Source organism: Embiotoca jacksoni, unplaced genomic scaffold (assembly GCF_022577435.1).
Source record: "Embiotoca jacksoni isolate LCO1_2020_lvr unplaced genomic scaffold, fEmbJac1.0.p SCAF_3, whole genome shotgun sequence".
NCBI lineage: Eukaryota > Metazoa > Chordata > Actinopteri > Embiotocidae > Embiotoca > Embiotoca jacksoni.
In genome coordinates this window covers 16,952,256-16,966,094 of record NW_027185381.1, presented here as the reverse complement: position 1 = coordinate 16,966,094, position 13,839 = coordinate 16,952,256, and the positions used below count along the sequence as shown (strand labels likewise).

At 42.3% G+C, this 13,839-nt stretch overlaps 1 protein-coding gene across 1 annotated transcript in view; it reads right to left on the bottom strand.

Annotated features, from left to right (window-relative positions):
• Window positions 1-13,839, bottom strand: part of frmd4a (FERM domain containing 4A) — a 49,960-nt gene that overhangs the window by 14,242 nt on the left and 21,879 nt on the right. Inside the window, 8 exon segments of the mRNA XM_069161914.1 lie at window positions 3,092-3,178; window positions 3,409-3,466; window positions 3,566-3,631; window positions 3,744-3,827; window positions 5,767-5,789; window positions 6,692-6,748; window positions 8,821-8,905; window positions 12,616-12,708. Of these exon segments, the coding sequence (XP_069018015.1) occupies window positions 3,092-3,178; window positions 3,409-3,466; window positions 3,566-3,631; window positions 3,744-3,827; window positions 5,767-5,789; window positions 6,692-6,748; window positions 8,821-8,905; window positions 12,616-12,708 (553 nt within the window).

Genomic DNA, 13,839 nt, shown 5'->3' with positions numbered 1-13,839 from the left:
TAAAGATGATCAGCAGTCTTATCAAAACTCTCACTGTACCGTACATTTTCAATGGAGTGTGAAGTGCTAATGTAGCATGGTGCTAAATATAGCAGGCAGGCTAGATACTGAGTGAATGACTGTGTGAGTGTGTGTGTGTGTGTGTGTGTGTGTGTGTGTGTGTGTTGGCAACATATGGGTGAGAGCGGTGGAGATAAGATAGGTGTTGGTAACTGTGTTCAGCCCACTAAAGCTATCCTCGCCATCAGACACACGGAGTTGCTGCAGTTTCGAAAGTCGACTTTGATGTTTGAGAAGAAGTCGTACACATGCAAGCGCACGAGCCGTATTTGAATTTATTTTGAGAATGCTATTAGCAGTCACGTTGAAATTCTATACTTTTTCCAAAGTGCTCCACTTACTTACTTAATACTATTGTATTAATGAAAACTTTGTAGCCCTTTGAAACAGATTGTTAAAAGCTTGACTATCTGATAAAAAAAAAAAAAAACATGCTGACAGTTTTTTTTCTTTCTCAGGAACTCAGTGAAAGCCGGTGAGTGGTTCTGTTATTAGGGCGAGGTTCGTGCTTGTGTGTTGTTATCCACTAAATCCTCTTCCCTCTGACTATAGAACACTGAGACACAATGGCACAAACACAGAAGCAGAGGAAGTGACTGGTCATTATTCACAAACATGTGCATGGACCCACGTCTGTCCAATAATAATGTCTGTGCAGCCAAACACATCCATTAAGAAATGAAAAGGTCAAATCTGATAAATGCCTTTCTTTGGTGCAGTGGACTCCCTGGAGATTACACGAAGAATAGAACGTTTAAATAGCACAGTGAGGCCAGGTATTATTTATTTCTAGAGTTGAACCTAAGGGTCCCAAGGACTATTGTTTCACTCATGGGTGGGGTTCTAGGGTGCAACACTATATCCACCAATTGCCATAGAGATGCACATACACTGTGGAGGCCCTTCCTGTTGTTTGCATTTTGGTTGTAGTGTTTTGGAAGGATGGCATTGAAGAAAAATCGAATCAGAGGCAGGCAGAAGCTGACAAAAGGAAGTATCTGCGTACTCAGTTTCTGTTACTACAGAATATGCATATTAGAATAGTTAAATGCACATGGTGGTCAGTCAGTTCATAGACTCTATAATCTCTGCTAAACAGGACACTAATGAGGCATTAGACCAGTGTGTGGTTCTGTTGTAAACCCCAGCCTGTGTGTACTGTATGCGTGTCTGCATGTGGTGTGCGGTAAGCAAAGGGGGAAGTATTTTAACATCCCTAAATAAATGTGGAGGGTGCGGTAGATGGTCTGCATTTAGAAACAACAGGATCTCCTCTTGTAAAAGACTAATTAAACACAACTGCTTCCAGTACACACACCTACTACAAAACGCAACATGAAGTCTCTTGTTAATGAACAGAAAAGGTTTGTGTTGAAAACATAAACCATTTTTACTGTGACAAAAGATAATTGGCCCCAAATGTCTCAGTTAGTGTTCTGCCTCCACTTCACAGAGTCTGAGTGCTGAAAACTTGGAACAATGAGAAACTAGTGATGACACAGTGACTTCACTCTGAGTCAGTGGTTACTGGTACTCAACTGAGTGACTCATCACCTAATCTGCGCTTCCTCCACCTAAAATAGCGATAACACTTGTTACTAACATAACATCTGCACATATTGTTGTGACGTCTTTCTTTTCTAGACCTCAGCTCTGGAAAAGTAGCACCATCCAGCTTCATTCGTTGTCTGATTAGTGACCAAACATTCACTGCCTTCACTGGGGTTTAAATGGACTTGTGATGCTGCATTAATGAGACATGCTGCCCACAAATCTCTTTTGGGTCAAGCTTCTTACAACTACAATCAGACTCACACCACAAGGAGGCTCTGTCTTATCCATTCACTGCCTCCAAATGTGTGGGTGTGTGTGTTAGGGTGAGGGAGGAAGAAGGCGACAGAGTGAGAAAGGAGAAGAAAGTGAGGGGGTCAGTACTGAAGCTTGATGGACCAGTGACTCACTGACTGTTGCCATGGCAGCTGAATGCTCGATAAGTCACTTGTATGGGAATGCTATTAACTCTTTCTTCCCTCCATCTCTCCCAAAATACACTCTCCATCATTTTCTTCTGTGGTATTTACCTCTATGAAGGCTAAATCATCTACATAAGGTACATTATGCGGCAACAAAACGCACAGTTTGTGACATATGGACAGGTTTCCAAGTGTGTTCTGGTGGTTGTGTGTCTGTGAGTTTGATGTGAGATAAGTGGACTGCATTTTCCCCATCACCATAGTGATTTAACACCTAAGCAGCCACAAGATTTGGAGTACTTGAATGGGACAGGAATACTGTTCGGTGGTGAGGCAGTCATTTAGACTGGAATGCACGAATAAAGACGCGCACACATACAGAGCACAATGTACAAGCAAACATTTGGCAGACAGGAAGTGTTCATCAGGATGGTGAGTTCAGTGTTGAGTCCAGTTCCTGTGTGTGCTTGCGTTTATGAGGATGTGTGTGTCGTCGCGGTCAGTCAGCCTGCAGGGATGCTGTTAACACCATTAACACCCTGTGAGACGAGGCTGAATGCCAAAGATCAAGACCCTAAACAAGACTGGGAGTCAGAGGTGAGGTAAGAAAAGGCTTTTACAAATAACCCAAAGAGTGAACTGACTGGGAGGAGGACGCTTTCACTGAACAGACAGGATGTAAAACATTCCAAGACTGAACGCCTCCAGACAGTAGTAAGTGTACAACATTGTTAGTACTCTTTGCTGACACAATATCCTGACTCACTGAATGGAAAAACGGACAACAGAAAGATAGAGTGAAGTGGTTTCCTTCTAAAGCAACATCTTGTTTATACCAATAACACATGGTTCTGGGGGTAAAATAATGGAATGGGAGTGGAAAAATAGGCCAAAAAAAGAAAAGGATATCCAGGAGGTCATGAATTATAAAGAATCAGAATAGTGCCTCGATGAAGCTCGGGTAAATATCTCTTCAAGTTTCAGTTGTGAGTCATACTAAATGATGTCTGAGAGTAACTGAAGGCTGTGCAGAGAGATTAGAGGGAGCATCATCTCACCTTCCTGGGTTTGATTTTGTCCTGGTAGTCATACTGAAAGATGCCTTTATAGCTCAGGCCCAACCACCATGGGATCCCCTGCTTGTCCTACAACACACAACAAAAATACCTCAGAAAGAAAAGGGGAAGAAAAAGAGAAGTAGACACAAATAGACAGAAGTAGACACAGACAGAACAAATGCCCAAACAGAACAGTACAAATTTAAGTTCCATCATATCTCCAAATTTCTAACTGGCTGCTTGCAGGTCCAAAGTGAACAAAAATGTGTGTGGTGCATGTGTGAGAAAGAAGAAAAGGCAGAGTAGTAAAACTGTACCTTTACGGCATAGTAATGCACTCCATATGTGGGCAGAGACTCTACAATGCTCATATAACTGTGAGGAGCAGAAAGACAGACATGTAAGAAGACAGCCTTCAATACACTGGACAAACATAACCAGAGACATATACACGCACACCACACACACACTTACTTCACAATAGCCTGCCCTCTAGACTGCCCAGTGAGCTTCTTGTAATGCTCTATGACCCGGTCTTCACTGTAGGAGAGTGTCATAAGGAGAAAAGGGAAAATTATTAATAAGGAAATTAACAGATGAGCTGCTTGTCTAATATTCCGGTGGTTGTCTGATTGACCGACGAGTCTCTCACCAGTAGGCCAGAGATGGGTGCTCCTTTAGGGCCTGAGTGGGTAGAGCAGGCAGCTTCTTCAGGTCAGACCTGGTTGCTTCATTACTGGGAAAGAAAAACCACAAGACTTGGTCAACACGACTTCTGCAAGAACAATCATTCTCTCCTGTAGGTCAAGTAGTTTCACGTAAAAACTCAAGATACAACTGTAGAAAGAGGAGCATTTCAAATATATGACGCAAGTTTAAGTTTTCAGTTGAAGCTAAACTGAATATTTTCCAGGACATTCTCGGAATCAACTTTGGAAAAATGGGGAGAAAAACGACATTCAGTCAAGAGCGAGGAATGAATGCTGATGGGGACTAAATACTCTGTTTCAGAGACTGGGCGCGGTCTATCGCTGAACAGCTGCAGAGGCACTGACAGTTAGGGATAGAGAGAAAAGAACGACACACACAACAGTCACAAAGACAAAAGATAAAGAAAGAAAGATAAAAGGAGATTAAAAAAAAAAAAAAAAAAAAAAAAAAAAAAAAAGAGGAAACGATTAAGACTGAGATAGAGTAAATGAGACAGGGAACCATATAGAGAGCTAAAGGGACTTGGCCCCTGATTCAGTTTTCAGACCTCCAGTGGCAGGAGGTCTTAATACCCAACTCTAATCCCCTAGCCTCTCTCCAGGCTCCACCAAGGCCCCAGAAGATTGGGGAAAGCCCTGGGAACATGGCAACCTATGAGCTAAAGTCCTGGAAGAGATCCCATCCGCCCTACCCGGCTGTTCTCCAATGTGTGAACCCAGCTGTGTGTCTGGATTGATATCCATTCATATAACTATTCATTAGGTATATGTGGTTCTGTGCACAGCTTTTGCATTATATACGACGACATCTTAATAGGAAGAGGGCTGTGTCTATGGACTTTAAGAGAGGGGGGGGGGGGGGTAAGGCCTGTGTGGGAAGGAAAAGGGGAGGAGGTTGAAAGGACTGTCTCCAGTGTGTGTCACATTCCAGTCCTCTGCAGGATGTTGTGTTTATTTACTCTTTTCATGGCGGAAATGAGGTCAGAGTTGACAGCTGCTGCAGTCTGTTATTTGTGCCACAACAAAGGGACAAGGGATGACACACTATAATTTCAGGCCAACGTCACACAGATCTGCAGATCTGCAGAGCCACATGTCATGCACGGCTCATCTGAAACATGAAACATGAGTGGGAAGCTCCACAGCTGTCGGTTTTAACTCGTGTAAATTTAAAGTGATAATTAATCTGACAATTTTGAACTGAAATTGTAGGTAGCTGACCATCTTTTTGTTTTAATATATATATCTTCTGGTAATATGTTAAGCATTACCTTCAATATTTACTGTGTGATTAGACAAACATATTGGCACACAAAAAACATGAAATCCATGGTTTTCTCAGGAGTGGCAGCACATGCTGAAAGGAAAGAACCAAAGTTGAACAGGGCCAGCAGGAAAGAAGCAGGGAGGGATGTAAATCAAACACAGACACAAAGACAGTTCTCTGTGATGCACCTCAGTGGTCAGGGGAGCAGAGAAGCAGACAAACCACTGATAGCATCTCTATTGTCCTTTTGTCTGTGCCTCTCTCTTCTAAACCAACCGAGCAGCTACAGTGCTTCTGTGAACAGGGGACAAATTTGTGGAAGAAAACTTTGACATAGACCGGTTCACTATTCGTTGGATGCTAGTTTCTAATAAAATATATTCACATGGTTTGAGCTCTTTTGACTTTTAGGAACTTATGTAAATATGCTACAACTTTTTTTTGGTTTAATGGGTCATCACGCGTCCAGTGTAAACATCCTTTGTTGGTTTTAGGTTTGCCATGTAGCCAGATACCTGTAAAAAGACTGCAACGACTGTCAGACAGCTTTGCCTTTAAAACCAACAACTATCTGCAGTTGCATACTACGTTTGATTTTATGTCACCGCACTCGCTCCCTTTTGACAACAACTGAAAGGACAGATATATTCCGTCTTCCTTACATGCAAGTTATATATAATGATTACCAGTGTGCTTACCTGGTGAAATCACCTTTAGCCTCCTGTGGAAGAAAAAGATAAAAGAAGTGAGGCATGGTAGGACAATCTACATATATGACAGTGTGAGCTCTGAGCAGGGACCGTAAAATGTGTGTTTATGTTCTGTTTGTAAAGGTGAACGTGGAATAAAGCCTGCGCTGCTGGAATCAGAGAGAAACATTGAACCTCCATCTGGAGTGAAACCTCTGAAGGCCTACAGAGCAGATACCCGATACTGTACATCTGCACCTGCACACAGAAAGCAAACACACCACACACCACACACACACACACATGCACGCACGCACGCACGCAAACCACTCAGCCCAGTCTGTGTAACATGACCTTTCAGAATCACAGTTAATGGACTGACCTACTCTGAGAAAGGGACAGGAGAGGGAAATGGCTGATGTTGAGTGTGTTTGTGAAGTAAAAGAGTTTCCCTGCTGCTCTGTGTTCTTTTAGCACTGGCAGCACCGATTCTTCTTTTTTTTTTTTTTACCATTTAACTGCTAGGACAAGAATTCTGCTACCAACAAAGACAGTTGAAGTTTTTGGGATTTAAAAACTCCCAGCATCGCTGCGGCTTAACGACAGCTTGACGACTGCATTAGATAACGTGAGTTTAATCATCGTCAATTATGACTGCAGTAGATAATGTGAGTTTAATCATCATCAATTAGGACTGGTGGAAAAAGTTCAAATGGCTTCAGAACTGTTTCATGGCAGGGCAACATCCCCTGGAATAACTTTGGCTTTGGTTTGGCTTCATGTGCTAAATATGGCAAAAAAAAAGAAAAGAAAAAAACAAACATATCCACATAGACATCCACATCCACAAATACACGCAAGCATGCACGCACACGCACACGCGCGCACACACACACACACACACACACACACACACACACACACTTTATCTTACTTGTAGAATGTAGGAAGCCAATTCAAAGACAACATCACTGTCCACTTCAATAAGCTCCTGCAAAAAGAGAAGAAAAGAAGAAGCCATGAATAACACATTCTCCTGTTGCTGGCAAGTCAATAAACAAAGCACACAGTGTGCTGACACTGAGGGTAAAAGTGGACATGCCTTTAATTATCATTCATTTCATCATTAAAGATAAATTGCTCGTTCTTTTCATCTCCCCACCACTAACCCTTCGTTTTTTTCTCTCTCCCCTCTCTGATTTCATGACGTCTTCATGTGGAAGGAGCTCAGAGATTAGAGGCAAAGTGAAGGGGGTTGGGAGAGGGGGTTTAGGGGTTGAGGGTGAGCATGGATGCTCTGGTTTCTGATTACTCAGTACATGTTACAAATGTGGTCTTTAAATGTATGAACGTTATTTAATGATATGTGGTGAAAACGTAGATGAACAGTTAATATTACGGCAGGGAAACAAGGCTACCAAGCCAAGTGCAAGCATTGAGGATTTAATGTCTCTATGTGGCTGTTTTGTGTTTGTGCAAATATTCACCAACCGTGTCAGCGTGCATACTGTATAGATGGCATGCTATGTGTACATTGAGGGAGAGAAGGATAAGGGTCACCGGGCAGTGAGTAGTGGGTCACGTATGCCAGGAATGTTCCCTTTACAATCCACCTCTTAATTGGTTGGAAGATCAGACAGCCAGGGATGAACCGGCCAGAAAAGAACAAACCCAGCCTGTGTGTACCGCCCAGCAAGGAGCCTACAAAGCGTCACACGCTGTGTATTTTTGTACTGCGTGTATTTCCTCAGCACAGCAGAACATGTTTCTAACTACTTATACAAACACTGACTGCAGAAAGTCCAGTCGTCAGGTTGTCAAGGTCATCTACTGCTAGATGTAGGTAGGGTTAGCACTGGTGTTCAGCTAAGCTGACGTGATGAATTAGCAGATGGAGATAGTGTATTTTAGTTAGTAGAGGGACTGAACCAGAAACCTTCTGTTTGTGGGACTTCTGTTTCGGACTATTTGGTAACATTGCAACTGCCACCAAGGTTTCAATGTCTCACCAGTGGACATGATTAATAAAACACATGGTTGCATGAGTCTAACTAAAGACGAATTAGGCTTAAATTACACGACCTAGAGCTTCCAATGTACACTTTTTTCACTTTACTAGTTGACAACATTAGTTGAGGAAGGAAACCTTAATACTACTACATTGAACATGTATTCAACAAACCCTTGATATTACAGGTGAGACGTGATAGCTCTGTGTTCATGGATGATACACCATATTAAATAAGACTTGGTTTTGAAGAAACTTTCTTATTTAAGACATAACTATAGTTTTCTCTAAGGTTTTGATTGGGACGCATCTGTTCAGTTTTTTCCCCCTGAAGCCACACACGCCCTCTCCTGGATATTTCACATAACTGCTTGACACTGGTGTCAATGACTGCACTGTGTGCTAACCAGACTATATCCATGTGGGAGGCCAGGTAGACAAGTAACTGGAGGGTTGCCAATTCTTTACTGCCTAAATATTAAGCCGTAAACTAAGCATGATAACCTCCCCCCACTCCAAACAAACATACAAAATGCCTTCTCTGTTTGGTAAATCTCCAAATGTACAAAACATCATTCCAGGTGATTTTTCCCCCTTTGGACAACTTTCTATCTGTGTTTATTCAAAGGCATAATTTCACTTGCCTTTTAAACAGCTTAAATAAATGTACCTCAGCACTGACAGATGGCAGTAAATGTGTCAAATTATTTTCTAGTTACTGGAATGTGGAGCAGCACATAACATGATGGCTAACAGCAGATGCAAATGGTTCAAATTTTCTGCTTCATCAAAACCATGCTTTCCTCTTGTGGCATCTCTGCATTTAGAAGCAAAACTGGGCTAATGAAGTGGCACGCTTCTAACAACATAAAGCTCTGCACTCCATAACTCCACTTTAAAACATACACAATGAACATCTCAACCTTCTTGTCGTAAAAGCAGTTTAAAACCAGAGGGAAATCTTGGTTTTAAACATTTCCATCAATATAGCATTTCAAGATAAACACATCGCCCTCCTTTATTATGAGATCGTGAGCACAAAGTAACACGTTTACCTTGTAGATGATGGACTTTGCATTAAGAAAGAACAGCTCAATGGTGGCATTGTCCTTCAGGTAGGATATACTCTCTATGTAGAACCTGAAAACACAGAAGAAAATTCTTCAATACTGCTGAAACTTCAAAGCCAACATGAGTATTAGTTGACCTTTAAGCATATGAAGAAGATCTTTAAGTTTTACTTTGTATTTGCTTCAGAAACAAAAAGTAACACACAGCTAATATAGGAGAACGAATTAACATACAGGCTATGATATCATGTGCAGATGTGCCAAAAAGGGTGCAATGATGAACATGACCAGAGGGGGGCACACCACACCAAAGGCTGACCCTGTATACCAGCATTTTTTCCCACTTCCCCTTACACCAAATCTCTCTCTCTCTCCCCAAGGTGGCTGGCAATGATCCCTGATTAGTTTGTGACTGTGTGCACATTCCACAATCTGAATATACAGGCAGACACACACACACACACACACACACACACACAGATTGAATGTGCACATGATGCACTACACACATTGTCTGCCTCTGTGCATCATCAGCAGTGCGCCGTGATTCCACACACGCGTACAATACTAACACACACAAACACAAACACACACACACACACACACACACACATACACATACACACACACACACACACACACACACACACACACACACACACACACACACACACACACACACACACACACACACACACACACACACACGCTGTCACATACTGGAGAGAGAAGCACAGTAACCCACTTCTGGTAGAGCGGTGAGCAGGGTACTAACATAATAATGCAGTCTAAATTTAGCTCATGAATGCATGCAGAGCCAGAGGGGAGCTAGGACGGTGCACTAGGAAGCTACTCATTGTTAGTACACACATCAAGAAGATTCTATACAGTACAGATGCTCACGTGCCCTCTGACATAATTTAAGGCGATGTCTTTCATCAAGTTGTAGACCCATGCCCTACACACACATTAAACACTATCAGAATATGACTTGGTATATCTCTGCAAGTATGTGTGTGTGTGTGTGTGTGTGTGTGTGTGTGTGTGTGTGTGTGTGTGTGTGTGTGTGTGTGTGTGTGTGTCCTAGGCACATGTTCCTATGAACACATGTGAATGAGCCTGTCGATTTGTGTGCCTATGAGTGTGTATAGGTATTGAGTGAGCAGGATTGTAGGAGGATCAATATCGGAGGGCTAAAATCCCATTACCCATTGAGCTGCAAGAGAGAATGAGAGGAGCCTTGTCAATATTCAGTGTGAACATTTAATTAAAGCCTCAGTGTTGATGAGACAGACACACACACACTGCCAGCACAGCAGCAAGTATCAAAAAAGGCACCCACTGAATCAGCAGGAGGTGGGCATCTGCCTAACATGCATTGGGAACACACGCAACACGCATATACCGCATGCGAATATATGATGTGCATGCACCCGCACAGAGACTAACCCACACACACACTCATAAACACATAACAAACCTTATATTGTGCTAATAAAAACAATGTTCCGATTGATATTAGATTCAGGTCAGACATTTGGGCTGATTGTTGTTCCATTATAGTCCAGGATCTGCTTATGTATGTGAAAGCGTGTTAAGAAATAGGGTGGGATGTGTTTGGGAGGGGGTGTAGTCAGAGTGACATTTGGAGAGATTGAGGTTGGAGATTGGACTGAACTGCGAATGAGAAGAGGGGGAGATGATGCCTCAAAATGGTGTCGAATTTCACAGGGCCACAGCACCAGCACCACATCCTCAAACACCCATTAGTCTATGTAAATACACAGTGACCCTCACTCTCCGCCCATCTCACCACCAGCAGACGCACACGTACAGAGCTGTTTAATGCAATTCTACTGTACCTGAGATAAAGACAGGACCGTCAGTTAATACCAGCGGCCATCAATATAATCTGCACATTTCACTGCTGCATTGCGCAATAATGCCATTGTTCACTAAATATGGCGAGCAGTAGGTCAATGTGCTAAGAATAATGTTATACAGTAGCCTCACTGTGTCATGACTTGAACTTTGCTGTAAATGTCACCCTGGAAATGACTGGTCAGTGACATTGTTAATTGAAGTTAATATGCGTCATGTTGCTAAGTACGTTGCCAACACAGACTCAGTCCCTGGGGTGTATATGACATCATCGAGACATGTTGTATGGGGGACAAAGAACAACAGTGGACCTGAAACAAAGCCTTGAGTTTCCCTTTCGAGTTCTCTCTGAGGATGTGTGTGTGTGTGTGTGTGTGTGTGTGTGTGTGTGTGTGTGTGTGTGTGTGTGTGTGTGTGTATTTTTGAGCACAGAGAAGGTTGAGAGTGTTTGTTCATTTGAGCCTGACAAAATTTCCTCTCAGGTGAGGTGACTTTTTTTTTTTTTTCAATAGCCTATTGAAGATAAACCACCCACACATGCAAAGGGCTGGGTATTGTTGAAAAATATTTGATACCAGTACCGATACCTTGACTTCCATACTGCTTCCTGAGTGATACTCTTTTTTTTCTATATCCATGCCATAAAAATAAAATTGCATTACATATTACAGGAGAAATATTTAGTTTTATTTTAGTTTATTTAAGCATGCTGCATGCTTTCTGCAGTGTTTCTAACGGGTTTAGAATTTACTTGTGGTGGTTGGTGGTGCGATGTGTGACCGATGTGCATGCAGACACTCATGCAATCAAGACATTATTTTCTGTTGCTACAATTAATTGATAGATATCCCATAAACACCTCACATGCAGACTGTGGGTAGATGCTAAAATTGAAGGATTTTGTGGTAAAAATTACTCTAAAAATAGTGAAAATCTAAAAACAATTTCTTATGTAAGATTTGTCTAAGTTGAAACAGTGATTTTATCTACCTGGGCGGGCCACCCAAGTAGAGCCTATATAAATGTAATGCAATGGCTCTCTGACACTGAAGATATTTACTCCTTCGGTATCAACATTTAGTACTTACTGACACTTCATATTTTGATACCTGATTGCATCTGACTTATTTGGCGTCTGTCATAAAAGTATTGAGGATCGTTACACAGCCCTACACATACAATCAAAAACACACAAGCACGCACACTTTCTATTTCTGTCACACGCCTGTGTTTGAGGAATATTTTAGATAAGGGTGGGGCCATTGTATGAGCAGTACAAAGGGCTGAAAAAGGCATGTGGAAGTGTAGTATGAAGTCATAACCCTGTCACAGCAGGTCAAAGAAGAGCTGGCTTTTAACTGAGAATACTCCAATACAGCAGCAGCAAGAATAGCACACAGAAACGGCATGTGTCTACATAATGGGACGAGTCAAGTGCCGGAGAATTTCCCGCCCCGTTTACCTTTTCATTGATAAGTCAACCAATTATAAATTAGTCTGCAACTGTTTTTGTCCTTTTGCTTTCACATAAAAATGCTCAGAAATGCTGAGACTTCTTTCCCTCTATTCTGTTGTCTTGTATGGAGAATGGGATTCTGTAGTGAGTTTGAGGATATTTGATGGGATTTTCATGCAGCGCATACGAATGAGGTGTAAGAGGCTCATGATTGGCTGAGAGGCCCTGTGGCAGGAGTTAAACACTGGGGTCAGAGTAATTTCATAGGGGCCTTTCATAACTAATCTTATTAATCTGCTCCTATTACCACATGAATGTATGTGCGTAGACATGGAGACACGCTCAATCTTTCCTTCTCATTCCTGCACACATTCAAGCAACATCTCCGATCAGATCATGATACGTGCAAGTGACGTGATTGAGGTGTTAACAAAAAGCCTCACCTGACACAGAAGTAGAGCACAATGGGACCGGACTTCTTCGGAAATTCATGTTCCAATACCCTTCGGTCCAGTTGCAGCCAGCTAAAATGGCCCCTGATGAGACAAAAAAAAAAACACAACAATCAACGCTATTTTTCAGAGATGTTTAAATGTCCAACAAGGTTACACAAAAATTCATCTCATGACACTTAACATTTTCTACTTAAGCCTCCCCATTTTTCTTTCCCTGTTAAAATGCCATCCCTTCAGCCCCCCCCCCATCCCTCCCCCCACCACACACACACACACACACACACACACACACACACACACACACCCTATCTCCCTTCCCCACTCCTTTCTCTCTCCGTTTCCAACAGAGAGAAAAACTGCAGAGACAGCTTGTCGCCCTGGTTACCCTGCATGGTCTCCTGAGCAACTGAGCAACATCTCTCTCAATCGTTCCCTCCCTCAGCCTCTCGTCTCTCAATCTCTCGCCCTCCTTTCCCCCACAGAGCCTCTTTGACCACCGAGTGGTCAGAGCTGCGGCGTCTGCTCTCCCCAGGCGCACGTAACAAATCGACACATCAACGCTTTAGCTCTGGGGGACAAAGACTGCAAAGCGGATGCTGGTTTGCTGGACTGAAATTGGCAACAGTATTCGTCAGCCATGTAAAATGCCATAGAGCAGAGGCCAGTGTTGCGTGACATCAGTGGGTGCGCGAGATAAAACAAACAAAAAAAAAAAACAACAACAGAGAAACAAAGGCCACGGCAATGTTTGCCTGTATGTAAATCATTGGCATGTCTGCATGACTGTCATGCTATGGTGCCTCTGTCTTTCTAGGTCACAAAACACAATAATACTAATTTGAATGTCAGTTTTGCATTTCAAGCGCAGCTCTCGAAACAAGCCTCCTGGCAGAGACACACTCGTGATCTTTGCTAGCCCTGAGCAAGACAATCATAACCTCATCCGAACATCAATCCCCTATATAACGAAGGATCCTGTCAGACGTCCGTTGATGGTTACATGTGATACTCACGACGATCTTGATTCTTTGTTTTGCCTAGAATGATAGCAGCAATGGTTAAAAAAAAAAAAAAAAAATACCCTTTTGTTTGTCGTTGAAAGACAAGTAAAAACTATAAATTAGATATCTGGGCTAAATGCGATTTTTGTTCAATCTAACAACCATTTCATAGTTAAATAAGCCTACAGGAAACCAAAACAAAACAGTCAAG